The sequence below is a fragment of the Prenolepis imparis genome, unplaced genomic scaffold (genome assembly GCF_030444845.1).
Source record: "Prenolepis imparis isolate NDT839.2.m4 unplaced genomic scaffold, iyPreImpa1.0 SCAF_1, whole genome shotgun sequence".
Lineage (NCBI taxonomy): Eukaryota > Metazoa > Arthropoda > Insecta > Hymenoptera > Formicidae > Prenolepis > Prenolepis imparis.
Genome location: NW_028141159.1, coordinates 4974083 through 4992688, shown reverse-complemented (window position 1 = coordinate 4992688; position 18606 = coordinate 4974083). Strand labels below are relative to the sequence as shown.

The window sequence follows — 18606 nt, the reverse complement described above, 5'->3', positions numbered from 1 at the left end:
GAGAGAGGAGATACCTCTCCCCTCGGATTCCCGCGTGGATCCCGCGGGATGTGCGGCCCTCGACGACGCGTCGTCGAACCCCACGTCGTCGCGCGTCCTAAGCCGTGACCCACTTGTTGCGTCTAGGTTATGGCGTTATAAACAAAAATATGCTGCGCACAATAGACGCGTCCCTCGTAAGTCACGTCGCGAACGTTGGTTCGTCGTGAGAGAGATTCGGTCAGCCGGGGCACCAGGGTATGGAGACGGGCCCGGGTCTGAGCCTGTTCCAGGGCTCCGAAGGCATACAGCTGAATACGGTGGCGCAGAGGCTCGAGGAAGACGAGGAGCAGGAGGATAAGAGACGACGTGAGGGAGAGGTAACGCCGCTCTTTTTTTCCCTCTCTTTTTTTTTCTCTTCTCTCTCCGAAGAATTTCGTTGCACGCGCTTACGAGTTTCGTGGAGAAGAGGATCTCGCGTGTGTAAAAGAGGTCTAGGATTTTGTTTGGGTGTGCATGAAAGAGAGAGAGAGAGAGAGAGAGATTTTATAATATATTATTACATTTTGCAAGAGGTGGAAAATAATATATCCAAGTCCACATGCTATGTAATACAATTTTACTTATAATGGAATTTCTTTTATACGCTGTGTTTCTCTAATTCTCTACACTAGGAAAACAATAAACAAAGTCCACTGTGTAGAGTCTTTCTCATGGAGCAATTTGATTATTGCGCTCTGGGAGAACAAAATTTGAAAAAAGAGCATATTAAATTTTTTGGTAAGAAAAAAATTGCCAAATTGATGTTTCATGTAATACAGATTGTTAAAACCAACAAATTTGGAAGGAAAGCAAAAGACTTCAAAATAAACATTTTTTGTTAATACTATTTTTCTCTACGATGTTTTGTTTTAATACTACTGGTATGATAGCAATTGAGAGAAGATGATATAGGAGTTGTGACTTAAACAATAAATTAGCATATAAGTGGACAAACAAGACACGGAGCAAATATATAAAAATGATTCACTCTTTTTACAGTAAACTTTAATACAAGAATCAATAAACTCAAAAGTCACAAACTCATATCTCATACCATGTAGTCTTAAAACTAAACGTAGAGAAAATTTGTATTAACAAAATTTTATTATCAAATCTTCTTTTTCCCTTCAAAGTTTGTCGGTCTAATTTTTTAATACTCTGTATATATCTACTGCATATAGTTTTTTTCCTTTCGAAGAATAATTTTGTAACATTGTATGTTCTGCGATAAGAAATGATAAAAATTTATAAAAAATATATGCAAATTCTGCAATAATTGTTTTCCTTTTAGCTCCAGGCTCTCATGTCAACGGCATTCAATGATTTAGAGAATGATGATGACGCCAGTTCTGTCAACAGTAGTCATTATCAAGATGACAATACCAGAGACATTGATTGCACCGATACAGCAGTCAACTCTGGCCTGGAATTATCGCTTGCACCTGCCAAAGGGGTAGCGCAACTACAGAAGGAGTTTAATGTGTACAATCGCGTGGAGAATCTCAATAATTACGATCACGATGTGATAATAAATCATATATCCGACACCGAAACCGGTGGGACCGCACAAACTGAGTTCGATTTGTACAAACAAACCGAGACGCCGTACGGCAATAATAGATACAACGATAACAACAGCAACAGCAACAGCATGCTGGAGACGCCGTATGAATTAACAAAACCACCGATCACCGGATATTCTCGCAAGATACATCCACAACCGGTGGAGGAGTCGATGTTTAATGAGAATTATCCCTACAACTATGAAACACCATCCAATCATTACAATACTCACGTACCCAACAAATACTCCAACAATGGCTTTACCGATGTATATGAAAATAATGTACAAAGTAAGCAGATTCATGAGTTTGGCGGCGGCGACAACGCTACGTCGGATCACATGAATCATTGCTACAAGACTAGTCCGAACGGCAGGTCGTCATCAATAGACGATGACGCAGCATACAAAACGGCAGAGTACAATAGCAAGGAGCAACTGGAAGTACTGTATAAGGTCAGATTAAGGGAGATCGACCGTTTAACGAATGAGCTGCAACAGTTACAGTTGGAAAAAGAGGATGAAAAGAATCAAATAACCAGAAAAGTGATGCTGCTACAAGCGGAAATCGATAGAGTTAATATCTCCAGGACTCAAGCACAGCGTGCACTTGGTAAGAAAGCTATATAATCATATGGAAGCATATGTAGAGCAAAAAAAAATACTAATATTAATTATAATTATCAAACAATCAAAGTAATTATCTTGCCTTGTTAAACAATATAAAATCAGACTGAGTTAATTTTTTTAGTTGACGCCAAGACTGAGATAAATGATCTGCAAATGCAAATGGAGTCTCTAAAAGAGAAAAATACAGTTTTGGAGAAGACCAATCAAAACGTAATATACAAATCCGTATTTTATTTCGATTAAGACTACATCTTACAAATTACAATATTTTTATAGATATTAATAATTATTTTATTTTTATAGATAACAGAAGATTTGAATATCGCGAGAGATTCTGTCATAGATTTGCAACAAAAGATTGCTGTACTGGAAAGAACGCAGATGTTGCAAACAAATGACAAGACACATGAAAAGTTTTTGAAACAGGCCCAGGAGAAGCATACAGTGGAAATGAAAAATATGCAGACACAGATAGATGTTCTTACGGACAAATTAAATGTCAAGGTATTGTTGAATTCTCTTTATTTGAATTATTCGTCATATTTCGCATATATATTTTCTCTATAATTATATTTGCCACAGCTGCTTAATATGGACGCCAGCAACAATAGTATTTGGGCAAGTCATTATTGATTATTTTTGTAATCGCAGAATTATAGTCTTTCGTAGCCTTTTTCTCCTCAGTATAGTTTATTTATTTATTTAAATGCACAGAAGAATGATAAAATATATGCTTCTTAATACAATAATACATTCTTGATACAATAAACTTGATATTATTTTGCACGTTTATAGATAATGTTAATACATTTAGTTTGCTATATTATTTATCTTTTAACAGGAGACGTCGTGTGTCGCTCTTGAACATAAATTGGATGATGCTCGAAGAGCGCACGAGGCTCTCATGGTGGAGAAGGGTGACACCATGAATCGATTGGCACAAGCGTTGGAGGAGAGTCAAACCCAATGCCGCAATATCATGACCACGAATAGCGCTCAGCAAGTTATGCAGTTACAGGCGCAAGTGAAAATGTTGACTCAGGAAAAGGAAGAACTGCATAAAACAGTGCATAACTTGCAGGTAATTAAAAATATTCTATATCAAATTTGTTCTTAATTTAATTCAGAATTCTATATTATAAGAAATTGGCATAGAAATAAGATTTTTATTATATAATTATTTGTAGAACAAATTGGAGATGGTCAAGAGCGACATAGCGCAATATGATTCTTTATTGACTACAACCTTGGAGGACGAATCTGATTCAATTAGGCAGATGAAATTAGGTGACCTTCATAATAAATCTAAATCCAAACCGGTCGACGATATCACAAATAAATTAAGAGGCGAACTGCAAAGGTAAAATTGTCCATATATATCTAAATTTATATTGCTCTTATTTAAATTTTAATTATTAAGAGTTAACATTCGTTTATTTCTGATAAAATACAATGTTACTTTTGTTCAGATGTTTGGCTGGTCAAGCTGTGAAGAGAAAAGAGATAAATCGTTTAGAGAATACTCTATCGCAGAAAGAAAAAGAGGTAAACAAAGCTGTAACATTGGCGGAAACGTGTCGGCAGGAAGCGGCACGTTATGCTAAGCGAGTTAACGAATTAGAGCAAGAACTGAAATCTGTATTAATAGACGAAGCCATGAAAGCGAATGCTAAGATACAGAAACTATCGGATCATTTAAACGATCTGAAAAAACAATACGAATTGTTACGTAATGAAAAGATTAGTATAGAACAAAAATTAGAAGAGACTTTAGCTGTTAACCAAGAGAAACTTAACAAAATGCATCAAGAAACTATGGAACAACAAGAAAAAGAAGCTATCGATGAGTATAATAAAGAATACTTGGAGATACATGCTAAAGCCGTAGAGAGAGTGAAGAAAGAAGCACAAATGGAAATAGTACAATTGTCGTAAGTATTATAATTGTTTAGTTTGATTGAGTTTCTGAACATTTTTAAATAATATAATATAAATTTTATTAATATTGCAAGAATATGTGTATCCATAAATGGAATTTTTATTTTTTTTAGTGTACAATTGGAACAAACGCAGAAAGAATTAAGTCACGTAAAAGAATTGTACATAGATGTATGTGGGACTAAGGAAGAAATAATAAACGAGCATAAAAATGAAATCAAAACATTAAAGAGTAAATATAGTATAATTGAATTGCATCACAAGGATGTGGAAAAATTAGAGAACGAATTACAAATACAAACTAAATTGTGTAATAAACTGACCAAGGAATGCGACGACTTCAAAAGCAAAATAATCGAGTTGGAAAAGGATCTGGCATATGAAAGGAGAAAAAAGGATGATTATGTGAAAAAGATACATTCTGAAATTGAAAGAGGTAAGTATTGAATACTATAAAACAAAAAATAAAATATCTTGTACAGAAAATATGATGTATACTAATGACAAACATTTTAATTTAATCAATTTTATTTAATCGTTTCAAGCGAAAGAAGAAGCGTTACATGAATTAAGAAATGCGTATCCGAATCAAGAAATAAGCCTTCTTTTACCAGATCATTGTTCCGAACATTTAGAAAAAATCAATCAGGTATAACTGAATCCTTATAAATTTTCATAATATTTCTTATGCTTTTGTTAACAATATCGTTTTATTCTATTACAGCTGGAGGAAGATTGCAAGCGCTTGGAAGAGAAGCTTCAAATCGCAGTGCAAGAGCAGAAAAAATTATCTGATTATCAAACTGAATTGGACGATGCCAAATTGAAAATAGCGCAAATGGAAATCTCGCAAGAATCGTGGAAGAAAAAGTATGATAAAGCCGTCAATGAGAGAAAGGATCTTCTTGCAAAAGTCTCCAAATTAGATCTAGAAATGTCGAATCTGAAACGTACTACGAAACTCGAAGACTCGGACGATGTGAAACTGAAGATCGCTCGATTTCAAGCGGAGAACGAGGCATTGAAAAATCAATGCGATAATCTGCTCGGCGAAAAAAACATTTATAAGGAGAAAATCTCTGAATTGGAAACAGAATTGCTCGACGCGAGAAAAAAGATCTACAATTTCGAGGGAAAGTTGCGGAGAAGCGGCGAAATTACACTGAATTCAAAGAATGAATTGGAGAAGGAGCTTTCTTATTACAAGGATCTGGTTACGCAATTATCTAGGCTAAATAACTCCAAAGAGGAACGCGTTAATGATTCCGCGATGCTGGAACAAAGAATACAACAGTTCGAACAGGAGTTACGAAGCAAGGACGAAAAACTGAGCAGGCTACTGAAAGATTTCGAAAAAATCAAAGATGAGCGAGATCAGTTGGTAATGAAATTGCAGAAACAAGCGCAGCAATTTGAACAATATGTTAAGAGTCAGAATAAAGTTTCCGCGGAATTAAATCTGTCTCCTCGTAGCACGAGTGATAGTACTGATTTCCAAAAAATACGAGAAGGAATGGAACAGAAGGTGGCGAAGGAGCTTCGAGGAATCGAGGAGCGGAATCTCGAGAAGAGGAAGGAACTGGAGGAAAAATATAAGACTGTCATCTCGGAGTTGGAAAAAAAATACGATGAGAAGAATCAAGAAGTAATAATTTTGCAAAAGGAGATAATGACAGAGAAAGTTAAAGTCAATCAGATTGGTAAAATTATAGAAAGCAAATTAGAAACTTGCAATCGAGAATTGCAAGCACGAAGGTTTCAAATTGATAAACGGGAGGCGGATCTGAAGAAAAAGGAGAACGAGGTTGAAGAGGATAAAAACTTGATGACGCAGACGATGACCAGGTGGGCCGCTGAACTCGAAGAAAGTAAAGCCAAGGAGACGGAGAAGGATGGAGATATAGAGAGGCTGAAATCCAATGAAGAAAAACTGAGCAGCGAAATTAAAGCGCTCAAAGAAAAAGAGAAACATATAAAAAGCGATATTGATATGTTGAAGCATAAATATCAGAGAGCAAAGCAGACTGCGCACAATTATAAGGTGAGTAGAACATCTGCTGGGTTATTTTTTGTTTATATTATATATATTATATATATATTATTATATATTATATATATTATATATATATTATTATATATATATATATATATATATCAATAAATAAACAATGATAAGTTGACACACTGGCAAAGATTTATTTAACATTTAAATTATTTGCGACGTTTCGATCATATGGTTTGTCCACCATATGCCAGTGTGTCAAGTTATCATTGTTTATTTATTGAATTTATTCCTGGCGATTAATTAATTTTTACCAATTGATATATATATATATATATATATATATTATATATATTATTATTATTATTATATATATATATATTATATTATATATTCAAATTTTAGAGTTATTCAAAGAAGATGAAAAAGTTTTTGTCGGATGAATGCAAACGCATCGAGGAGGGATACAAAAAGGCCATAACTGAAACACAAGAAAACTTAGTAGCACACAATGAGCAGTACGACGCAAGAGTCCGAAAAGTTGAGTACGACTACACAGAGAGAATAGAACAAATGCGACTGAAGTACAAAGATAAATAAAGTATGTATTAAGTATTTTTTAAGTATATGCAATATAGCTTTCCGATTAAGATAATATGTAGTTACAGAGGCTAGATATCTTCTTTGTAATGTAAAACACATTATTGTACAACATCTCATTAGCGAAGATTTTACGTTAGGGGGACCAATATATACATATAAGTAAAAATTGATATATCACCCAATAGAATTATTATCGCGTTTGCTTGCGTTTGCGAACGTTAATTGTAGTTATAAACATCTGAAGTACAATTGTCTGGTTAATCGTCCGAGTATTTTAACTGGATAGTAACATTTATACATATTATTAGTCGATACGACAAATGTAAGAATAGGAAGAAACCGTTTTTACCGTTTTTATTAACTAATATATATTATATCATAATTTTTTAATAACTCGACTATAATTTAATTTTTTAATAACTCGACTATATAATTTAAGACGAAATACGATATGATAAGCTCACAGACAAATGGAAAAGCTTTACGTTACGTATTTCCGCCGAGCATTATTATGACATAATTAATATGCAAGACTGGATCTCTATTGGATCTTTCTCTCTTTTTTTCTCTTATGAAAGTAAGTGATAAAGAGGGAAAATCAAAATATATAGACTTTAAGAAAAATGTTAAATTTTATTTCTGTGAAGAATTTAAATACTATTCCGATATACATATTTCTTTCTCATCTTTCTATCAAAGTTAATCTTTGAATATTAGAAATTCGTTTACATTTTATATGTATGTCGCGTTAGAAGGGATAATCAAATAATCTCTATTAAGATTGTACAAAGTACGACTTTTTTTTACAATATAGGAATTTGCATATAAAAAGTTACATAAAAATTCTTGTAAACTAAAAATCCGAATTGTATTAAAAATTTTTTGCGTTAAGCAGCAGGACTGAATAACAAAGATCTATATTATCCTTAGTCTTAAGCGACTTAAAATGTATATTTAAGTAATTATAACGATAGCTCTTGGACGAGGTGTCGAAGGCATTCGTCTTTCTTCTTTTCATTGAAAATTTGACGGAGTGTCTAACGAATAAGACGCCATAATTCAATCGAATGGACTCTCTCAGTTTTTATAATTCGCTTATTTTATTATAAAATTGTGTGCAATCTAAGAAAATGGCCAATTATATATCGTATCGGCTTATAAGAGTATAATATAAATTAAATAAAACTGTATATCTCTATGTGAAGATCTTGGTAAGATTAAAGAAGATATACATCGCGTATGTCGTAAATAGATAATATTAATTTACCAGTGACATCACTGGACATAGAAAAGTATTATTAATATTAATTAGTTATTGTGTATTTTTGTATATGTAGAGTGAATTAATTTATTTTTTGTAATAAATTTATGTCGCTGTCGAAATATATCGTTATATTTTATCTTATACTCCACAATAATCCCTTTCTAAAAAAGGTTTTAAAAGACACATCGATTTAGCTTGTAAACTGCATGACCATCTTTTTAGTGCGTGATTTTCCGTCGAATTTTTTTCTCTACGTGATTGATATCGGATTATTTTATATGATTAATGAGTTATTAATTTCTACAATTAACTTCTACTTCTGTGTAACTACATATATCGCGACGATGGATCTCTTATATTACGCATTTTCCATAACATATTTATCAAATCGAGAAAGTTACATATGAATTTAAATTAATTTATATATTAAAATTTTTGTATAATTTTATATATTTCATGTATATGTAATATATATATATATAATAATAATGCATAAAATATTTTGGCAAAACTTACAGTCAAGTATATATATCGTCTCATTCTTTATTGATATAACAGATAAGTTAACAATTGTAATCGGCTAATGAACGTCTGCTACTGTTGAAAAATGTTATGTGTGATAAAAGTGTATAAAAAAAATTAAATTGTGATATCAAATATCAAATTCACAATTTGTTTAAGCCTCTAGAATCTTCATATATCTTTCCTTCCCTGCTTCTTCCATGTGTTATAAATATTATATAACAATTTTTTTTATGCAAAGATAATTATATAAAATAATGATGTAAAACAGATTTAACTATCTAATTAAAGAGAATTGGGAGAAAAGAATATCTGAAAATTTTGTATAAAAATGAAAGCGCAACGCGATATGTGGGGTTCAGTGTTCATCCATTCGTTTCAGGACACCCCGTATATAAGGCGCTCTGGGGACGAGGTGACAAGGGAGCGGAGTGTTTGTTGGAGCACCGGCGTTTATAACGTGCCATCAGGACGTGCGTTTCTTCAGTGAGTGTGCGAATCTCGTCGAGGCCGGACCTATCATCATGGACTTGTCAGTAAGGATGCTGTTGCTGCTCGTGGTCGCGCTGTGCCAGTCGACGACGCAGTTGACGTTTCGGAGCAAATTCGCCAAGAGCAGCCGACAACCATCGATAGTCAATTATGACGCGCCGCCGCAAAACACCAGATATAAATACGAAATCAAAACGTTCGACGTGCGCGTGAGTTATGTCATGTGTATGCTCGATTACACACACACACACATGTTATTTTTTTATCTTTTTTATTATATTAATTATTTATTAATTATTTTTCAAAGCCTATTATCTACAAAATATTCATCTAAAAATATTAATAATACTTATTAATATATAGAAATATCATTAATATACTTTTATTAATTATTATTAATTATATTGTTATTAATTTTAAAATGTATTTCAAGGTGGATCACTTTAGTTTCGCCGTACAAGACACTTTCAAGTTGAGATACCTCGTAAATGATACTTGGCGAAAAACAGAGGATGCTCCTATATTTTTCTATACTGGAAATGAAGGTAGAGTCGAAGTTTTTGCGGAGAATACGGTAAGGTCAATCAATTATTTTTACATTTACTAATTAACGCGCGATCTTGCATTATCCAATCAATTAACCGCAGCGGTTTAATTAAAGGTGTATAATGTGTTGATTATATGTATATTTTTATCGCGGTTTTGTTGCGATATCTCATCAGAAACGTATTGTTTTTAAAATACTGATTCTTCTACTCTAATGCATAAAGAAAAATATCAATTATTATTATAAATTTAAAATCGCATAAAATAAGTTGCTACTGAAATATAAATATACATACTAGATCGATCATTTTATAAAATACGATCTAGCTTTTTATATGTTACGTTAGTTTTGATTTTTTTTGGCAATTAATTCGAAGTACATACTATTTGATATACAGGGTTTTCTATGGGAAACTGCCTCACAATTCGGCGCATTGGTAATTTTTGCCGAGCACCGTTATTATGGCGAATCGCTGCCCTATGGAAATCGGTCCTTTACGGATCCGCGGCATCTCGGATATCTGACGTCTCAACAAGCCCTGGCCGATTATGTGGAACTTATTGAATATCTGAGATCGAAGCGAGGATACAATCATAGTCCGGTCATAGTTTTCGGTGGCTCGTACGGCGGTATGCTTAGTGCTTGGATGCGCATGAAATACCCTCACATCGTTCAGGGGTACGTTTTATCATGAGACGATAGCGATATCTTGCTTATATGTATACAGTTAAAAATATATGAATGTATAGAAGAAAGATATCGCGTATGTAAATGTAATAATGTTATAATATATACTTAGTGCTGGATAATCAGCAGAGTCAGATGTAAGGAAGTCACGCGATAACAGGCGTAAAAATCAATTTTTTATCAACATTACAGATTAATTTCAAATATTTAAAAGTTCCAATTTCTTTGCTCAATCTCTTAGATAATTCTAATAGAATTATTAAATATATATACTGATGAAATCTGCATTAAAAAGAGATTAGAGTATAACAGAAAATTGTGTCATTATAAAAATAAAAATTTACATATTTCGGATATTAATATTTATATAAATTTAATATATATATAAATATTTATATATTAATATTTATATAAATATAGTACAGTTTTACGTGTATAAATCTAACAATAAGATAAAATAATATGTGATAGTACAAATTTATTTAAAAATGACTTATTTGTGTTGAATTTAACAAACAATAATATCATATATATGTGTTACAGCGCGATTGCAGCCTCTGCGCCAATTTTGCAATTTACCGACATCATGACCTGCGAGGCTTTCTCTCGAATAGCAACATCGGATTTTCGTGCTTCGAATCCAACGTGTCCGAAGCTTATCCGGAAAGCGTGGAGTACGATAACCGAGGTGACTTCAAACGGTAACGAAATAATTCGCTTATAATTGAATTCCTGTCAATTCGCTCGTTATCTCTTTGATTCCTCGTCGTTTTCGTGCCCTTAGACGAAGGCAAAAAGTGGCTGTCGAACAATTGGAAGCTGTGCGAGCCGCTGAAGACCGCAGAGAACGTCGAGACGCTGAAAGATTTCCTGCAGGAAGTCTATATAAATCTGGCTATGGTCAATTATCCGTACGAGACTAACTTTTTAGCGCCGCTGCCGGGCAATCCGATTAACGTGAGCGAATTTTAAGCTTTCTTCCAACATACATAAATAATTAGTTAATAATTAGTTAATTAATATATATATATATATATATATATATATATATATATAAATAATCTGTTAAATGTGAAAGTTGCCTCTAAAAAAAAACTGCGCTGACCTAAAGTTTTTCTATCATTTAGGTTTTCTGCCGACACTTGACGAACTCTTCGTTAACGGGAAAACCATTGTTGTCGGCGCTTTATCGCGCTATTAATGTTTACACAAATTATACCGGTCAAGCGAGTTGCATTTCTACGAAGAACGCGGAGCCGGGCTTGGATGATCAAGGATGGGATTATCAGGCGTGTACAGAGATGGTGATACCATTTTGCAACGATGGTGTGAACGACATGTTCGAGCCGGCAGAATGGAATTTCAAGGAATACAATGATACCTGTTTTAAGAAATATTCAGTATCGTCGCAACCGTATTTGGCTTGTCAGCAATATGGCTGTAAAAATCTTAACACTGCGACTAACATCAATTTCAGGTATATGAAAAATAGTATTTATAAAAGAATATTTATATATAAGAAAAATATTTGAATTCTTTCGATCGTATGTCTCCAATATATGATCTTATTTCCAATCTTTAATTTCTGCATTGTATTCCTGTAATGTTATCGTCGTTTCATCTTTCTAACTTTATTTTATTTATGCAAATTCTCAATACTTCTCCATTTCGATTTCTTCCTTTTACTTTTAATTGTTCTTTCTAAATTGTCATATATATACGTATATATATATATATATATTTTTTTTTAGTAATGGATTGCTAGATCCATGGGCGAGCGGAGGCGTGTTGCGCAACTTGTCCTCGTCAGCAGTGGCCATAATAATACCGGATGCTGCGCATCATCTCGATTTACGTGAGAGCAACAGCAACGATTCGTACAATGTTATTGTGACGCGAAAGTTCCATCGGTACTGCATCAAGAAGTGGATCGCAGAATATCGACAAAGCTTTTAGAATTTGACGAGGAACGTTACGGAATTACCGGAAATAACTTTCTCCGGCCTGTGTTTGAAATTCTTTTTTATTTCTGAAATTATAAATACAAAAACAGGACACGTACGCCGCGACAAACAATAAATAGTCAACGCTGCCGTGGACTGATTACTTACAACGCTAAACGAAGCGTTGACAAAAAAACTTCGAGACTAAAAATCGAAAATATACGCGAAAGTATATTTCGGTATCACAGTAAATAAATAAATGCACATGATTCATCGGGAATTCTAAAAGAATTGCGAGATAATATAAGACGTTCTCAAACAACGCGAAAATCTGACAAAAAAATATCTGAAAAAAATGTCCGATCTCTTTTCGACGCGTTCATGATACATTTTCAGACATTTGCGCTGTCTAAAATCTCTCGTTTCAGATCTAATATCACTAGATCACGTAAAAATGATTACTTTATCAAATAAAAACTCGTAACACTATCGAGATTATTTGACACTAATACTCGACATTAATTATAAATATGCGCACTGTATTATTCTTAGTTTATCTCTTTATCGCTTTGTATAAGTTTTGATGCGATGTTTATTCGAAGAAGTTAGAGTGTAGAGTGTAAGCGAACAAAGCTATCAAAGAGATATACGAATTTCTAAATATAGAATGATTTTTTTTCTTAATGTTGGATTTTTTAAACAAAATCCATAAATATCATGTAAATATATTGTGATTTCATATACGTTGTTTTTAGCAAATTCTCAAATCCTTGTCAAATCCACAGGTACAGTACGTTTTCATTTTTCTAACGGACTTTTGTATCGATTTTCACAATCATGATATCTCTCGCATATTTTGTTAATAAATAAAAATGTATTTCTAATAATTTAAACACACGATTCATATGTGTGCTTTGAAGTACTTGCTATATTATATTCTAAAAAAAAGTAAAAATAAAAAAAAAATTTGAATACTTTTAGATAAAACACTTGTGCCTTTTATGTGTTTTAAAATAAATTCGAAGGGAATGTTAAAATTATCTTCTGATCTTTTTACCGATCTGTTAAACATATTCTCGATTAACCATCTTTTTCATATATTATACTATTATTTAAAAAATCTCAAAATCCTAAAAATGATATCGCGATGAAAATGTTAAGATAAATATTATCTCTAATCACCGATACGAATATCGAAATATATTACGCGATTACGCAAACGAACGTGAATATATAAATCTCTAAAAAAAAAATCGATCTACAAAAAGAGAAAGAGTGTGAGCAAAAATAAACCTCTGCGATTCCACAACTTCTTCAATGTGGTGTACGTCGATGCGCTGTAGTTGGTCGAGGGACGCCAGATCGACTCCGCACTTTCTTCGGTTGCACGAACGTATTGTCTATTCCGGTGTTGTAAGAGAGATATATGTTCGACATATCCGGCGGTGTTGTCTGTGAACAGAGATATTTTTATGTAACATTTTGTAATAATTTTTTAAAGTTTAAACTACCGAGATTTTGGCAAAGAAATGTTGATATCGAGAAAAGTTTACTTTTCTAGAATTAAAATAATATAAAATAATTTTTTACGTCTTTATTATTTCCTGCTGACGATACGGTTTGCGCTTTGCGCATGTTGTTTCCTGTGTAGGCCACACACTTTAACTGCCATTCTCCGATATCCTCATTCCAATGAACGTATCTCTTGATCATTGTCTGTAATATATAACACAGAAATACATTTAATAAATTTTTTTTAATTAAGAAAAATATTTAATGTAACGGATATTTTTCGGATATTTTTTGTTTGCCATTTGGATTATATTAATCTTTTAAATTCTTATCTTAATTAATTTTTATATCATTTTGAGGAATTCACATTAAAAATATCCACATACCTGATATTGAACAGGAATGTAATGATTCACAATAAGATTCTGTAATTGCAACTCTCTACCGATTCCCCGTACACCTTCTAATAGACCTTCCATCTCTCTTTGGTGTTCCTGCTGCAGATCGGATAGCTCCGCTTTGACAGACATCAACATTGTATACACGCGCGCCAATTTTTTCGTTTTTCCTGCCGCTTCCTCTTGCAGAGACGAATACTTCTCCTCGATGTCGATGCGTTCCGCCTCTTTTGCCTTAATGGCTTTCTTCAGTTGTTCTTCTCTGCTCTTTCGTTGTTCGAGTTCAATCGCTGCAGCCGCTAACAGTTGCTCCTGAGCTTCTGCCTTCTCCAACAAATTTTCACCGCCCACTAGTATCTTGTTCTGCAAATTTTGCATCTTTTGTCGTAGCGCTTCCTTCTCGCTCCTGAAATTAAAGTATTTAATCTTCAACATTTGTATCCTTAAATCGTATTTATTTTATATTGTGAATTTTATTATATATTATAATATTATAAATTATAATATTATTTTTCCTTCTTGTTATTTAAGTATATTTTACATTTTAACAAAAACTTACTGTGTCTTTTTGAGTTCGATGACATCTTTGTCCACTGGACTTTTATCATCTCTCTCGGCCTTATCAATTTTCTCCGTCGAATCTGTGTCTCCGTCTTTCAACTCTTCCATCGACAATATTTGACTCCGTCGAGCCTTCTTATCTCGTTTTGTTTCTTTCGATTCTTCCGAATTCTCAGATTCTTCCTCGGATTCTGAAAGCTCTGCACCGTTTTCTTCCAATTGCTTGCGCAACTGTTCGATCTCGACTTGGAACTGACGAAGCAAGGCGTCCTTCGGGTCCTCGTTGATTCTCGCACGATTCTTGATATTCTTCGCGCGATTCGCGTAACGTAAAGTGCTTATAGTCTCATCGTAGTTTATATCTGCTGGACTGATGTTTGCACACTGTAATTATTATATAATGTTAGTTGCTTGAAAAGTATAATAATTGAATAATAACATTAATCACTAAAATAATAAATTTTTAATTATTTAAAATAATGTATAAAATAATTAATATTGTATTATACTTACCATTAATGTTTTCGAATTTCCACCCAATGAATCCTGAAGCAACCTGGTTAGCTTGGAATTTCTGTAAGGCACGTGAGAACTTTGTCCGTCAACCAGTGCGGATATTACGTTCCCCAATGTGGATAGTGACAAGTTAATTTTAGTAGCTTCGCGAAGTCGCTGACCTGTCGCCTTTGTCTTGCTTTGTCTTTCCGATCCCTAAAAATCAATAATGAAAAGATACAGGCATGAGAGAAAGTGTTTAAAATAAAATTTATATTCAAAAAATGTTTTAATGTTTTGCTAAATTATATATACATACCGCTAAATCTACCAAATGAAGCTTCCCCATTTTTACATGCTGCTCTCCGTCCTCACCGATCTGACTAGATTCAACTGTAATTGTAAATATCGCGTGGGATCTGGAGCTAGATACATTCATGGCAGTAGCTCCGACAACACCTGCGTTTGTAAGTTAAAGAAATTATTTTTAACATATACATACAATTGATATAGTACATACATTACATTATCGTTACTCACGATTTTTATTGCCGAGCGACATTATACGGTCCAAATCGTCGGCATTGTTCACCACGTATCCGCTCAAATCTTTTACAAATACTCCGATGTCCGGCCTTTCCTTCACTTCCAACCGAGTATTTTGATCCTTTCCAAGCAGATCCCGGACTTCTTCATTGTAAATCTCTAAGTATGTCGCGCGTACGAGGAATCTATTAACATTAATCATTGAAAATCCAATCAATACATAAATTCAAGAGAGAAGTAATTTAACTATATACATATTTTAATTATATAAAATATCTCATACAATATTTGTGTTTCATAAAAATTGTACAAATATTATTATTTCATATAATGATAAGTCACATTTTTATATTATTGCATATCATATTTCATTTCTGACAACAAGCATATTATATCTTACTTTTGATTCTCATCAGCTTTAGCTATGTGTCCAAAGATGTGTGCAAACGTATTTGGAATGATTCCTCTGGCCTGAGGTGAGGTCTTAGCACCAGACATAGTGTAAGTCTTGCCAGTGCCGGTCTGGCCGTATGCAAAAATCGTTCCATTGTAGCCCTGCAGCACCTTGTCGACTATAGGTCTGGCAGTCTCGTTGTAGATGTCCACCTGGGTCGAATCTGTGTCGAATACAGCGTCGAAGGAAAAGACTTTTGGGGGTTCTCCGTGCGCTGCATTTGGATTCTCTATGCTGATCTCGCCATTCAGAGCATCCACATCTGTTATATTTTTTGCGTGGGCATCGAACTCCTTGCTGCTTAACGGTCGAACTCGGACCACCACTCTGACATTTTCTATTTCTCCTAATTCTGTCGTGCTGTCCTGTGTAAACATCATATATTTCATAAGAATGGGTCTTCCTTAAATTACTTAATTCAGTGTATTTAGTTATACTTAATTCAGTGTGTTTAGTTACTTAATTCTAGAAATGTGCAACTCCTGATGCAACAATTAATAATAAGTGTACATATAGGCTGCGGCAGATTCCAACAAAAGATATATATTGAAATCTGTTACATTAATAAACTTAATATTGGCGTAAATAGAAATTTATATTTTACTAATGGTGCAAAAGTGAAAGTATTATTGGTAGGTATTTAGTAAATAATAATATGGAATAGTAAATTAATTAACAATAAAATAAATAGTAGACGCTATGGAAGGTCTGCAGACTCGCGATCGAATTTGACGTTGGAAACTGTCAAGGAGAATTCATCATTGATCTAACAATATTTGTTTCGCAGAGTGATACTAACTTCGGTTTCTGGCATCGCGGATCCCGGTTTACCCGCAACAGTCACATAAAAGCGCTCTTTTCTCACAGCATAATAATTCGTAAAACGTCAAGCGGCACGTCAAAGAAACGTCGGGCTCGCAGACGTAGCAGACGACCTCCGTAAACAGATGGATCGATGCTTGCGGCTGCTCGCGACCTGTGTTTACGCGAGTTTAACTAGATTCGCCAAACTAGCGAATCGGACAGCTGATGCCATCTCTCCCCTATGATAACTACAAAGTCAAAGTGTCTCTATAGATAAACAGGAAATCTACCTTATCTATGTCATTGAAAATTGATCTGAGTTGTCTATCTATCTCTATCGATAGATTAAAGTCGATTCTTCTAATCGAAATTTGAACTGCAGCAAGTTCAGAGTGGTTCTTTCATTACAAAGTATTATTTCGTCTCAGTATATTGTGCTTACGAGTTGCTGAAGAAGAAGTGGACGACCGGAATTTTAAAATTAAATCCCTAAACTACATTATTAAACTGTCACGGACGTTCCTTATCATCCTTTTGTAATTAATTCGCGAGATGATTTGAGATGATGAGACTCGACGCGTTGTCAGAAGAGCTTCTAGGTAAGGTTAAGCTCATTTTACATTTACTATTTAACCTGAAATTTACTTTAACAGAATCTTGATTTGAAACTTGTATAATTTATGTATTGTGAAAAGATATTTCATATTTTAAACATTGAAACAGTTAGATGAAGAATATGTTTTTAGACTAAAGACTTGTCTATATACTTATTAAGAATCGCCAAGAGTTTATTATTCAGCAGCTAGAATCGCTAAAAATGGGACATTTACAATAATATATATACGCTCGCCCAGTATTTGACTTTCGCGACATTTATATTTTTGTATCGTCCAATTTAATTTGTATTTAATTAAGCGACCGATATTAATAAGCATTCGTGATAAGAAAATAACGCGCGTGCAGAGATCCTGAGAAGAGATCGTGCACGCACGAGTAAGACGCGTATGCGTAAACACATACTTTCTATCGATGAAAGTTCTAAGCATGGAACGGGGCGCTCTTATCATCCGATTAACTTTAGTAAACCTACTTAAAAACCGATCGCGCTGCTAATATTCTATCGATTAACGAAAATCTTTTTTCTCTTCCACCGTTTTCTCTTTTCCTTTTGGTTCTCTTCGTTTCTCTTCTCCGCTTTTTTCTCAAACATTTAATAGAAAAGAAACAATATAATAATTAAGTATGTCAGTCATTATGCAAAATAATCTCGTTTAGTAAGCGAGGATTCAGTGTTTTTAAAAGAGTATTTTTTATCGTCCTTTCTTTCTTTCTTTCCTCCTTCTTTTTTCCTTTGTCTTTCATTCGATCTTTTCCATTTATTTTCTTCTCTTCACTTACCTATCTTTTCTCTTATGAATTATTTAATAATAATTAATTACCCCTTCTTTAGTAATTAATTATCTTACTCGCTAAGCAAAGTGATTTAACAATAAGAATTACTAAAGTGATTTAATTTACAACAAAACAATGATCCAGCTTCATAATAAATATTCTCTCTCGTTTATCTTTTTTTCTTCTTTTCATTCTTCCTCTTCTCTTTCATTAATTTTTTTTTCTGTAATTTTC

The 18606-nt window shown here is 33.5% G+C and overlaps 3 protein-coding genes across 5 annotated transcripts; 2 read left to right on the top strand and 1 right to left on the bottom strand.

Annotated features, from left to right (window-relative positions):
* The first annotated feature begins 225 nt into the window (after positions 1-225).
* On the top strand, positions 226-8110 carry LOC145943151 (uncharacterized). 2 transcript variants are annotated; one of them, XM_083050587.1, is made up of 12 exons: positions 226-359; positions 1313-2195; positions 2334-2422; positions 2516-2716; positions 2795-2830; positions 3054-3293; positions 3400-3572; positions 3682-4143; positions 4264-4586; positions 4696-4799; positions 4875-6191; positions 6558-8110. In XM_083050587.1, the coding sequence occupies exons 1-12, from the start codon at positions 240-242 to the stop codon at positions 6750-6752; spliced, it is 4143 nt and encodes a 1380-aa protein (XP_082906713.1). In that variant the 5' UTR covers positions 226-239; the 3' UTR covers positions 6753-8110. The 2 variants fall into 2 exon arrangements, with proteins under 2 accessions (XP_082906713.1, XP_082906724.1); XM_083050598.1 differs by lacking the exon at positions 2795-2830 and having other exon boundaries at positions 6558-8109.
* An 860-nt stretch (positions 8111-8970) lies between these two features.
* On the top strand, positions 8971-12954 carry LOC145943147 (lysosomal Pro-X carboxypeptidase). The gene is made up of 7 exons (XM_083050572.1): positions 8971-9242; positions 9467-9607; positions 9978-10258; positions 10811-10968; positions 11052-11224; positions 11395-11744; positions 12019-12954. Exons 1-7 carry the CDS (start codon positions 9066-9068, stop codon positions 12221-12223), a joined length of 1485 nt encoding a protein of 494 aa, XP_082906698.1. The 5' UTR covers positions 8971-9065; the 3' UTR covers positions 12224-12954.
* Positions 12284-17149, bottom strand: Klp64d (kinesin-like protein 64D). 2 transcript variants are annotated; one of them, XM_083050557.1, is made up of 9 exons: positions 16976-17149; positions 16123-16541; positions 15717-15907; positions 15496-15635; positions 15195-15392; positions 14680-15065; positions 14109-14526; positions 13801-13926; positions 12284-13662 (listed from the first exon to the last, which is right to left on the bottom strand). In XM_083050557.1, the coding sequence occupies exons 1-9, from the start codon at positions 16988-16990 to the stop codon at positions 13525-13527; spliced, it is 2031 nt and encodes a 676-aa protein (XP_082906683.1). In that variant the 5' UTR covers positions 16991-17149; the 3' UTR covers positions 12284-13524. The 2 variants fall into 2 exon arrangements, with proteins under 2 accessions (XP_082906683.1, XP_082906674.1); XM_083050548.1 differs by lacking the exon at positions 16976-17149 and having other exon boundaries at positions 16123-16571.
* Between the last annotated feature and the right edge of the window lie 1457 nt (positions 17150-18606).